Source organism: Scomber japonicus, chromosome 6, assembly GCF_027409825.1.
Source record: "Scomber japonicus isolate fScoJap1 chromosome 6, fScoJap1.pri, whole genome shotgun sequence".
Classification (NCBI taxonomy): Eukaryota; Metazoa; Chordata; class Actinopteri; order Scombriformes; family Scombridae; genus Scomber; species Scomber japonicus.
In genome coordinates this window covers 22,248,020-22,260,970 of record NC_070583.1, presented here as the reverse complement: position 1 = coordinate 22,260,970, position 12,951 = coordinate 22,248,020, and the positions used below count along the sequence as shown (strand labels likewise).

Below are 12,951 nucleotides of genomic sequence, written 5' to 3'. Positions count from 1 at the left end.
TTAGTTTGTGTAAAGCAATCTGTGTTTGTGTGAGATAAGCTTGCAATAAGCCTTTGAAGCTAATGAGACACTTCTTAGATAGAAGGAAATACTGTAAGGATACATTTCTTCCCCCACAAAGTTGGAATTCCTTTAGGCAAACACAGCCCTTTATCTCTCTATTTCTCCTGCTGTGTCTTTGTCACATACTCTGAGCTATTAATGCAAAAGCACACTGTGGAGACACTAATGCATACATTTTCTCTCTGCACACATGTGCAACAGTGCACATCGACACCCACATGTATATGTTTCCTTATTCATTAATATCTTGCACATTCTGCTGTGTTTTCCCATCAACCCCTTGTGGTGATGTCCAGACAGTCTATATCTTATTTGATGAGACGTCAACTGTCCGCCCTAGCCCCCGCCATGATGCCCTGGCCCACTTGTGGGATGCCTGCATATGGGAGAGGGCAGCCCCATTTAACAGGTGTTGCATCCCTCATGAGGGGGTGAGAACCATAAAAAACAGCCATTAAGACTTTAACCTCTCATGGGTGACTGCTGGGAGGCTATTAGGGCCACTTTACTGTACAATCACGTCTGAGGCTCGTTACCATAGGCAACACAGATGGAGTTAAATGAGAATGAGAAATTAAGTTTAATGCCTTTGTTTAGGTGTCAGTTCATTGATCCATCATACTCTATTTGTTTCTAATGACTTGCCATTGAAATGGATTTGAATCAATGTAAACAAAAAGTTAATAATGGATAATTACTAATTTACTGATTGACGTTGAGGTAGGATACAAAAACACGCCCTGTGCAGGCAAAACTAAAATTCTTCCACAGCGTCTCTTTTACTCATTTTCCCTGAGAAATCATACCCTGCACTGGTCAGACAAGCACCACATGCGAAGAAGCAGACGGCATTGCCTTCTCAGAAACACAGCACACCCCGCTGTCAAACCCCGGCAGTGCTGTACGTAGCCGACTACAGATTCACATGTGCTCGGGGAAGCTGTGGAGCACAGTAGTTAGCAGTCTGGCTGCTTGATGGGGCTTTTTGTCTCAGCTACGGTTGGGAGATGTGTTGGTCTCTGAGGGACTAGGAGAGAGTCAAGCCCTGAGGAAAGGGGCAGGTAATGGGCGTGTTGCAGTCAGTCTCTCCCTCAACCACAGGTTCCAATGAGAAGAGCTGTTCCACAGAGGAGGGAGGCCAAATGAACTGCAGCCCTGGCAAGCTAAGAGCCCTTGCTGTGGTTCCTGAATGCCAAAACAGGCCCTCAGGGGAGACAAGTCATTCAAATTGATGGCTGTGCATCAGACACATGCACTTTTATAGGGTAATACATCTTTTCCCGTCCTTCTACTTCTGTTTCTGGCTGCCATGTCCTCCACTACCATCATTCTCTCTCACCATACCATCTTTCCCTAACCCTATTTTACTTTATTTTCCCCCTACAACCCCCCCCCCCCGCCTTTTTTTTAATCTCTCCTGCCTGCCTCTTGTGTGCTTAGCATCTGTCAAGTTTCCAAGTAGTTGAAAAAGAAAAGGACATTGTTCTCTTTTGTTGACTCCAGCGAGACTGCACCATTACAGTATACCGTCTAAGGTAAAAGACTGTACCTTTGTCTTATTACTAGTCTCACTTGTCCTGTGTGCTTCAGAGAGTCCTCCCCCCAGCCCACTAGAGAAGGACCATTTAAAAGACAAGGAGCTGAGAGTTGAAATGGCTGCATCGTCCTTGTATTTATCACACAGCAGTATTCCTACTAAGGATAATTAGAATAAGACTGATTCATACTGGGGATATTTGTGTTATATATATATATATATATATATATATATATATGTACAGTATATATAGAACAAAATGTATGTGCAGCTGTGTGTGTGTGTGTGTGTGTGTGTTTGCGTGTTTGTGTGATGGGATAATGGGGAGTGGGTGGGGGGTGGACACTGGGTCATATGTCTAATGAAAAGTTGACACCTAACTTTTAATCCGTGCCCAACCTAGGATGGATGGCAGCCTTGGCAGATAAAATTTGATTTGGACCATTCCCTCTTCCTGTTACTTGTGATAGGTAGGAAACCATAAATGCTGCCTAAGATGCCTGACACTGAGCTCCTCATAAATAAGCCAAGTGAGAGATATTAAAAGCAACTTCATAAATCAGGTGTTTATGGTCCCACAGACTAGTGAATGGAACTTGGATTAAAAGTCTAGACGTTAGCTAAGACTTCGAGCAATGGAAAACACAGATTACTTTCTAGATTAACTCTCAAGGAACATCCTGTCATTTAACATTCAGATCCCAGGGATGTGAAGGAATCTCCATAGCAACGGCCTTGAAGAAACCTGTTCACTGCATTGCTCAGCCCATTCTCCCTGCCTATAGGAGTAAATCTGCTTTGCTAAAATATTGATCAGTGCTGAGATAGGAAGTTATTACTACCTCCTAATTACCATCTCCCTATTGGCAGGGGGATAAGGAATGAGCCCTTATCAGCTTTTATCAATTTCAATTGAGCAGCCAAAGTCAGATCATCCAGGTCTACCAATCTGTAGCCTATTCATCTTCCATGAATCATTTATTTTGTGATCGATTAAATGTAATTGTTCAGTCAAGGCAATTTGGCAGGAGCCAATGAGAAAGTAGAAACAGATGTGGCTTCATTTGCTATTGTCTAATTAATGCAATAAACAGCTCATGTAACAAATGAACACATTTTCCTCTGATACTCTGCTACACATTTTCATTCTCAGGGCAGATGGAGAAGTTGCAACATCTGGGATTTGATGGCACCAGAGTGACTAACGGATCAGAGGCTCATGTTAGAATAAGAGCTCCAGACTGCATCCTATTCCAGTGTTGTTAAAATTGTGGCAGTCGCTGCTACTGACTAAAGATATGACAAATATAGAGCACCACAAATACAGACATTTCAAATCCCATTCGCTGGAGTGAAAATCAGAACCACTTATGTGGAAAATTGAAGGAAAAACACTACAGCAGAAAGTAGATGAGAAAAGGCATGGCAAGTAGCGTGGCTAATTCATTGAGAGCTCGCTGGCAGCTCACAGGACAATATAGGCAAAATTGTCCATTGTGGCATCTAATCACATGCACGCAGTAAAAAACAAAAAAAACCCCAAAAACATAAATATAAAAATACTACAGCCAGACTGGAGAAGAGATACATTCCCAAAAGCCCTGAGACACACAGGGTCAGATTTAGTTGGCAATCTCTCACTGAGTGTTTGAGATTTGGAGCCTTTACCTAGTCAGGTGTGATAAGCAGTAGATAGACAGAGGGGCCGGGATTCTCAAGGGAATCTCTAGAATACCCACAAAGGCTCAGTAACTGGTGTCATTGAGATGTGCCCTATTCTCCGTAGCCCCTTTCTCTTTCACTAACACATGCTGAAATGGAGCAGGCTGTATGGGGGTGCAAGCGGGGTACCTCCACACACCTCTCCCCTGGGTAATTATTTTTACATTATTACATGTGCTCAGATCCCAGCCGCCCACGCAAGGTGACAGGCAAATTTATCACTCCAGAGGGCTTCTGGGTTGCCTGTAGCCAGCAGTGGAAGATAAATGACAAAATAAAAGCACTCTCTGCTTAAATTGTTTCTGTTAATTCTGTTGAGGAGATTTATGAGTTCATCTATCGATGCATGAATGGAGATGTGGTAGAAATGTATATTTGCACGCAGGTTTGCATGGAAGGAACACAAACAGGTATTGGAGATCTATCAATCTATCAGTCATTTATCAGTGTTAGGATCAAAAGCAGCTAGCTGTAGGCTTCATGTATGTTGGGGAAATGTTGTGTTAGGATCAGTTTAGCTTAGGGCACAGAGTGTTAAATACAGTGATACCTTTATATATTTATTTGTGTTACACCGATATTTAGTTTGGTGTTTTGAATATAAATACAAGAGAAATGTTTCTGGTAGGACACTCACCTTCCATTGCTCATCAGGCCACCATCGACTCTCTGGAATGTCACTGAAGTCAGAAAAGAAAGAAAGAGAAAAAAGACAAAGCCAGATATTAAGTTTTTCTAGTTGGCTATAATATATAACAAAACAAACAAAAGAACGAAATAAGATTTCTTTCCATGATTAAGATGCAATGTATTTTCAGCATTGTCCAGATTTGCCCTTGGTTTCTATAAGTATGCTTTCTCCTGATCATCTTACACAGTTAGATAGTTGATAGATTCACTAGGGAATACAGATGTCCCTCTGTATCCAATGCCTTTCATGAAAATAAAAAAAAAGTGCAATGATGAGGATTGCATATTGCTTTGCTTTGCATAAGTGGAGATGTCATGTGTTCCTCAAGGACAAGATGCCTGATGAGAGGGAAAATTCATTTCATCTTTCTTATTTTGCTGCTGAGTTATTATCAGATTTGTGATTAAATCTCAGCCAAAAAATGATTAGAAAAGGCAGAGGCCTCATTAATCACATTGAGTTTTCTATCTACTGGGGTGGAGGCTGAGTTACTGATCCTTCCACTAGCAGGGCTCCCCAAAGCCATGCATGTGGCCTGTTCCATTACAGTGATCTATAGATAACAAGGGCCGCTCTTTGTCAGCGGCTAGTAAAACTCCATGGCTCAAAGTGAGAAACGGCTGGGAAGGATCTCTTTTCATCTTTGTTCAACAACCATGATGACAAAGCAGCATCAAGAGTTCTAAGCTTGTAAGAACTTCAATGGATGACAGGAAACATAGAAAACCAGCAAGAGTTTTGGAAATCACCTCATACCGATGAGGGGGGAAAAAAGAGGAGGGAAAAAAGAGAGCTGGTTTACTCAAGAGAGAGAAGGAGAGCTGTGAGTAATTTGGCTCATTTGTTCAACAGATGGAGATTAAAGAGAAGGAGGCTGAACATTCCTCCACTCTTTTCTGTTTCATTCAGGTTGATTCCACAACAAGCCCAGGCATGGGCGACAGAGGGGGCTTTTCTATAGGTGACGTAGTAACACAGATGACAGGGAGAGGAAACTCCCACAATAGATTACAGAGGCTGCTGAAAAGACGTTTTAATGTATCGTCAACATTACCTAAACTCGCTTAATCCAGTTTTCTCTCTCATAACCAAAATATTAAGGTTTTAAACAAGAGAAACACAATGTAAATTCTGTTTAGTATGCATGTCAGAAAGGTTGATAATTTGTTTACTGCATTAAGGCTTAGGCAAATGAATACCAGCAAGCAGAATTAGAATGCTTTCTAACAATAGTTTTAACCAGATAAAACCAGCATTGCAGGTCTGTCTGAATGAAATATAGCTTTGACAGCCCTAGACAGACTTGCCATCCTTTATTCAGTCATAGCAAAAGCCATTTCTCTTTGTTCCACTAGCAACAAACTTGCATGAGAGAATCCTCTGCTGTTTGAGAGAGGACTGACAGGAGAAGGAGGTGGAGGCGAGGGGAGGCTGTGCAGCGGGAAGGCCTCTGAAGTCCCTATCTGTGCTCAGGCACATTTCTGGGCTGCTGTGGAATACTTTTATGTTAGCCAGAGTGACATGGCGGCATAGCTGTGCTTCTTGCCTCGGTTTTCCAGATAAGCACTTTGTCCAATATGAATACTGATTAATCCCCTTTAATAAGCATTAAAGGGGGGAGGACATAATCAGCGTATAAAAATTCCATCAAATCTCCTTCATGCTGGCCGCACGCCACAACAGTGAGGTGATTTACCTCTCCTGTAGTGACAGCTTTAGGAGGCAGAGACAGGACACTCTCGATACATCAACTAATTGTCAATATAGAGAAGAGCAGCACTGTAAGGCTCTTCAGCCACACTCTGACTCATGTTCTAAATAACACCTCACTCTAACTCTATAATCTCTTCTACATTCGACCTTGTTTTTGTGCTTCCACTCAAACTCTTTTAGTGAAATAACCTGACTCATCTTTGGCTTCTCTGAGAAGTGTTTCCAATTTTAAACCAGACAAGTTTCACTAACATATTAATATCTTCCATAATCTGTTATCACAGCTGCTGTGGAAAGGCCAGAGTAGTTTGGCTTTTTCGAAGAAGGCTCAACAGGGACAACATAGCTACATGTATACTTTACTGAAAATGTTAAAAGTTAAAGTTTTCAATTAGTCAAAGAAGCAGAGGCAAGGTCATAATGCTGACCTCTGACTCACACTATGACAGTTATTAGTTGTGTATACTATATAGCACAAAGGCCTCCAAGTTTTTATATTAATCTTTAATGCTGTTTGCCTCTCACACAACTTTATCTTTACTCCCTTCTACTTCATGTCTGAGACAGGAGACTCTTATCTTCAGCTGATCAGCTGACTCCATCCACAGACAAAGACAGACGAATGATTTTGTGTTGGTGGCACTCAGGCTCATGTCAGCAGAGAACAATAACATTTAACACTGATACACCCATTAAAATCTAGTTTGCAAATAAGCAAAAGACAAGGGATATTTTCACCCATAAAAAAAGAAAACAAAACAGAAGGAAGCGGGGGGGGGGGGAATTAAATACACCATCCAGTTACCTAATGGACACCTATGGAGAACAGATATGTAAGTTACAACACTGTTCGAGTCTTGGAAGGAAAACAAGAAGGAATGAGATCATTTGAGGAAGAGGAAAATGGACAGTCTTACCCTGCACCAGAAATGAGACTGCCACAAAGTAAATTTCACAAGACAGGATGGAACTTCATTCAAAAACAGGTAGCCACAACACACATTCAAACAAATACAATACAAAATGTAAATAAGGCTTTAGGTTGGGCAGAGAGAAGGGTTCAAGTTTGCAGGGCCCTGGTCATGGCCAATACCAAATTCATATTTCTTTGTGTTGTAAATTTGGGAGCTTAAATAACCATCATCTGTGTAAGGTTTAAATTTGAATTAGCCATGACCATCAGTCTGACAATCCAAGCATATATACTAAAAGCGGGCAGGAGATGGATCTGCCGTGGGGTGGGGTGAGGAGACAGGACAAATGAACAGTACCTGCAGGGGTGAAGGTGAAGGACTGAACTGCAAAACAAGAAGACAGAGAAGTTGTGTGTTAAAAGCCTGCAGAGATAAGCGGTGCTTTAGGGATATCTGCACACTGGAGACAGGGATTAGGGAAGGAGGTGCTGTGGGTCAGAGAATATAAGACCACATCATCGCCCAGTGTGCAGAGCAACAGCCAGGAAAGCAGCCGGCTCAGAGGCCACAGAGGTGTAGAGACAGTGGCACAAACCAAAGAAAACACACAAACACATAAATGTAACAAATAGAAATGAAGAGCAAGTGAACCACACCAACATACAGTAGCTGCTATGGTATCTATTCTTTTTTGACTTGCTAAATAAACCATAAACACGCTTACATAAGTAAGTATTTGAGGATGCCAGCTTTTTCTTAAGGCAATAATATTCTAATTGTAGAATATCATGTTTCACTGACTGCAACACAAATGTTATTTCATTACCATTTTCTGCTTTCTAATTAAGTCTTATTCTCTTGGCAGTGTATATGGACTTGGTAGTTGCTAGTATTAACAGGGGCTCACTCAGTAAGATGTCAGGGTCAGTGTGTGGGAGGAGACTTGGACAAACTCCAGCTTCAGTGACCAACAGAGAGTCCAGTCTGCCCACTCAGCTCGACCACCATGGGCTATTAACCAACACTGTGGGTGGATTTGTCAAAAAACTGTAGCCCTCTGGAAATGATTCACGCTGACATCTGTCTCCCTGTTGAGCTTTAACACCGTAGCCATCTCAACCTCATGGCTAGCAGCCTATGCAATGTTTCATCAAAACTGTACTGATTAAGACTAAATAATGATAATGTAGTGCTAAGTTATTCTTGCTTTGATGGGTGGTAAAGGAATGTTCCATTGTTTGCTTTGACACAAGAACAAAATGTCAGTGGTTATTTGCATAAGTAGCTATGGGGCTATGATCAGTCTAACCTGCGTAGTTGCTCAGGCCCTTTCTCTTCTTTCTCCTCCAGTAGAGCCAGATGCTGAAGCCCATGAGGATGACCCAACAGGCGCCTCCAATACCAGCAATAAAAGCAGGCTGTTTCACCACATCAGTGATCTGTTCTGTGATGCTGTTATTCCGGTTTCCATGTATAATCACATCCCGAAATTCCTTACCTGAGGGCACAATGACAAACAGGCAACAGGAAAGTTGAGACTTGAAATTAAGGCTTAAACATGTTCCACTTTTCCACTCTGCAGAAAAAAACAACTGTAGATACATCAAGATAGGGTTAGGGCTAGATTAAGCTCAAAGAAACTCAGTCTGATGAATTTCAGCTGAGATATTGATCAAGGGAGCAGGTCATAGATATAAAGGATGTGCAGTGAAATATAATGTGCAGACTGAAAAAGACAAAGCCTAAAAGCTTATAACAAACCCCCAGGTGAGCAGGTTGTTTGCTTAGCTCAGCCTTTAATTCACTCCATTGCTGGTAAAACACACTATGTAAAATGAAAGGAGAGGATCCTGGTCTGTATTGATCTTCTATCACATCTCACCCCAACTAGTCTGCTTGACACTATTTCGAAGTGTATGAAAGACTCAGAGCACAACTAAATGTTCCCCACACATTGATAGGAAAAAACCCCTGGCACACTTGAAGATAAGAAATATATGATATGCATTCTAAGTGTCACATATGCTCTTCATCTTTATATTATATAAACATTTGTACACATCCACAGACAGGCAAACATACAACATATTATTATAACAGCAAGCTTGAGGCTCTGCCCTAAGAGATGGATTATGTGAGTGACACTGGGGAAATAAGAACATGCTACAGGCCAAGCCATCAGTTATGGGTCAAATAAGGCACAATCTGCTTCAACTCCACATAAATCATCTGTGGTCAGGCTACATATGAAAACAGTAGTATTTCAACAATATTATACATTTGGCAATTCCTAGTATTTAATAAAAATATCCAAATTATTTGCACTTTTACTGAAATGATCCATTCACACTGACATACACTATTGACAAATATTAAAAAAGCTTACCAATGATAATAGACTGGGGTTCGCTCTTGACTCCGACTCCTGCGCTAGTGCTGGCAGCCACTTCCACCCGGTACACCACTCCCACCTGCAGCCCACCCACCACCACTGAGCGTATGGCTGCATCCACTGTCTTATTTACATGGAAACGTGTCTCATTCCCTAGACACCAGATCTAAAGCAGAAAGTGGGGTAGAATAGGCAGTTGATTCATTTTGGGCCAGGGAGTGTTAAATAAAAGTCCATGCTGACTCACAGTAACCAACCTTGTACTCTTGGATGATGCCATTCTGGTGGTCTGATGGAGGGGGATCCCAGGAGATGCTAATGGAAGTACTGTTCTGGTTTCCCACAGTCAGGACTGTTACCTGCTGAGGAGGGGCACTGGGGGCTGAAAGAAAAGGCAGAAAATAAATGGGTCAAATATCAAATACACCATTCTGCAGTTCAGGCAAAGGGGGAAAGTATCTAATACTTAGTAACAAGAATATTGGGAAACTGTACATTTAAATGTGTTTGTAGAGGAGCTCATAAATACTGTATGTAGACACAAGTGCACAAAGCCATGAACAGACACACACACACACACACACACACACACACACACACACACACACACACACACACACACACACACACAATTTTCCGAGGAATGTTATTCTTTAGGGATGGCAGGTAGCTGAAGGCTGTCAAGATGTCTCATTAGAAGGGGATTTACATGAAGACCAGGGCAAGTCTGACATGGCTAGAGCCTATCTTTAACATTTCACTATGATTTAATATCTCACTCTCTGCTCCAGCATGGTGGATTTGCACAGAGAATACTTGTATTGATTTGTGGAATGATGGTCTGGCACAGTCAGGAAACTGCTCTCAGTTAAGCTAAGACTCCAGCATTGACCGAGCCAGGATGGCACGTGGGTCAACAAGCTTATAGGATGAAGGAGAGATGTGGAGGAAATATGAAAAAAATACATTTTAGGGGAAGGAAACAAGGTGTCAGTAAACATATTGACTGATTCCATCGATCAGCCAGATGAAACTAAAGCCACTAGGTAAGGATCAGAGGGAAGCTTCAGAGCGAGGCACATCTAAATGAATCTGCTCTGTCTACAGGCAGACAGAGAGTAGATAGAAACAAGACAAGTCCAAGCTTTCATAAACCTCATTCTGTTGTTATTCTGATGGCAACAATCTTTTGACCCCACAAGGGGTAACAGAGGATAAATAAATAACAGTTGGCCCAACTGGAAATAACGTTTTAAAAATAATGTTTTCTCATTTCCGCAGTGGCTGGCAGGGGAGCAGCACCACAGCAGAATACTGACAGGTCAATTACTCCTGGGCTGCCTCTCCCTCACCTCGCCTCCATCCAAAATGGCACGTGTCACCCTGTAAATCTGTGCTCATCCCTCAGCACGATTGGTCATACTGGCCCCCAGAGAGCCAGAAGGCCCTGGCATGATAGAAGATGAATGGGCCCAATGATGAACCCAACACCTTGGCCAGATTAGAAACAATCTACCAAGGGAGCATCTGATCAACCATCATGCTCAGGGCTCTCCAATGCTGCATTACATCTAGGTGACAAAGTGCTGGATTGGTGTTTAGCAGCCATCAGAGACAATGTCGTTCAAAGTTAATGTTATGAATGATTTAGCAGCTTATTATCATGCATATTTGTGCTAAACAATACACATTTTTCATTAGAAGCCTCAGAGGCTGTGCTAATAGAGCCATTAGTAGAGTGATGTATGGCGGGCAGGAATGTGACCTCCTGTCTGCACATTGCTATGGTGGATAATGAAGAAATACACACATATCACACCGATACAAAAAAGCCAATAGCTGATGAAAAGCACTGGGTGGGCCTTATTCTCCACCCCATCAACATGAATGAAAATCAGTCCACAGCAAATCATCAATGTTAATTTTACTGATTTACCTAAATATGCACTATTTTGCATATATAAATGGTCCTCCATAGTGGCATCTTACACATTCATTCAGTAGGAATCAGATGGCAACCATAATGCATTTATCAGCCATGACTTGAATCCCTGTCCAGATGGAGAGTGAGAGAATGTGTGAAAAAGGAGGAGCGAGACTACAAAGATGGACACAGAATTGGAGCCTTGAGCATACTGTAACCCTGCATCCATCTGGACCTGCTCTGGGGATTCTCTAATTGTGTTAGCTAATGGACAACCTAAGTTTTAATCACTCTGTGAACTAGACTTCTCTATCCATCTAGTTGCCCTGCTCAGTAGTCCCAGGGTCTCCAAGGAGCCTCGAGCCGTGTGTTTGACGGTGTATCAGCTATGACCAGGCGCAGCAGCAGGGTTGTGACAGAAATAGAAAGTGGTCGAGCTCTCTGAGGGACTGAGATGCAGATAGACCAGAAGCAGGGAGTATTATCATTATTGGTAATAGCTACAACATGCAGGTTCTGGGAGGAAGAGTGTTGGCATGTATGTGTTTATTGTGTGTGTGTTTGTGTGAGAGTGTGTGTTTAGGACAGCTGTAATGTGATGGAAGTTCCACTACAGCAGTGCGTACACTGGCTGCCCCAGGAGATATGGTGCCTCTGAGAAAAGGAAAATAAATGGGTCTGTCACCCTGACAGGATGTGAACTGTCTCCTATACATGCATGCCTGAATATGTTGTGGCAAGATGGGCTTTGTCTCCAGTATAAAGAGTCTGTATTTGTCCTTTTGTGCTGTTGTGGCCATGTACTGGTTGTCTTTACTTCAGATCGCATCATTATTTAATTTTTGTTATTAGACTTGAGGGTTGACAAGTCTAATAACAGCCTTATGTGGTTGACATAGGGCTGTTGCAGTGCTGTTGGACACATTTCTGTTTTGAAATGGGTTAAAAGAGTAAATTCATCCAAACACAGATCTGTGTGTGAGTGTGTCATGTGTATAATATTGTGCCACACTGCTCTGTGGCCTTGTCAGAGCCTGTATGAATTGAGCTTTGGGCGACATATCCTCTTCGCAGAAGGAAGTGTGTGCAGTGTCCAATCACAGCTCAGGCCTGTGGCTGCTGGGTGATGGATTAGAAGACGGTTGGCACTAACACCACCAATCATAAACAAAAAAAGCAATGCAGGAAGGTCAGACAGACAGGCACAATCTTGCATGCATGTGCATATACATTCACACATATTCCCTCAGTTCTCAGTATCAAAGAGAGGGGTAGTGGTGCCTGTGATATTATGACAAAAATCAACATGAAAGCAGCCTGTGGTGTCATGTGTCATCTGTTGTCCTACATTTGTGTTTGATTCACTATGTTGTATTCCTCCTGACATAATCTACACATACTCTTCAAATTCTTCAGCTTCATACCTTCCTCAGTAGTCCGTGCTGTCCTGGATTCACTGTCCATGCCCTGAAACTCATTGAAATAAGGCCGGACCTTGATCTCATACACAATGCCCTTCTTAAGAGCAGCGAGGACAATGCTGCGCTCAGAAGGGACTTTGACATCTTGGGACTGCCAGTGTCCTGGAGAGGGCAATCCTGAAGTCTGCCTGTACAGAACTCTGTAACCCTGGATGAACTGGGACTGACGATCCACCTGAGAAAATGAACAAAGATAAGATTACTGTTGTATTTCAGTACAAAAGGAGCAGCACAGGGGAGGCTGGTAGATGTTATCTTGGGCCAGCTGCCACATAATATAAAAAGTAGGATGTTTTTCTGCAGTGTAGTTTTTCCTCCCAGGATTGCATTCATGACACTTTAGAGGCTTGTTTAATGGATCTTTTATCACCAGCTATGACACAATTAGCTAAATTAACGCCCTGACATTACCTCATACACAGCTCCCAGCCCAAAGTGTTCCCTCCTCCATTAAAAAGACTTTTCTGTAATACCACTTTAAAGGACATGTGCATGTCTTAATAAATAAATACTA

The 12,951-nt window shown here is 42.2% G+C and overlaps 1 protein-coding gene across 1 annotated transcript in view; it reads right to left on the bottom strand.

The window, feature by feature from the left end:
• Positions 1 to 12,951, bottom strand: part of robo2 (roundabout, axon guidance receptor, homolog 2 (Drosophila)) — a 163,436-nt gene that overhangs the window by 22,932 nt on the left and 127,553 nt on the right. The window contains exons 15-19 of the mRNA XM_053320673.1: positions 12,381 to 12,612; positions 9,290 to 9,414; positions 9,027 to 9,198; positions 7,950 to 8,138; positions 3,960 to 4,002 (exon numbers count right to left, since the gene is read on the bottom strand). Coding sequence (XP_053176648.1) covers positions 3,960 to 4,002; positions 7,950 to 8,138; positions 9,027 to 9,198; positions 9,290 to 9,414; positions 12,381 to 12,612 — 761 coding nt within the window. The remainder of the gene's footprint in view (positions 1 to 3,959; positions 4,003 to 7,949; positions 8,139 to 9,026; positions 9,199 to 9,289; positions 9,415 to 12,380; positions 12,613 to 12,951) is intronic.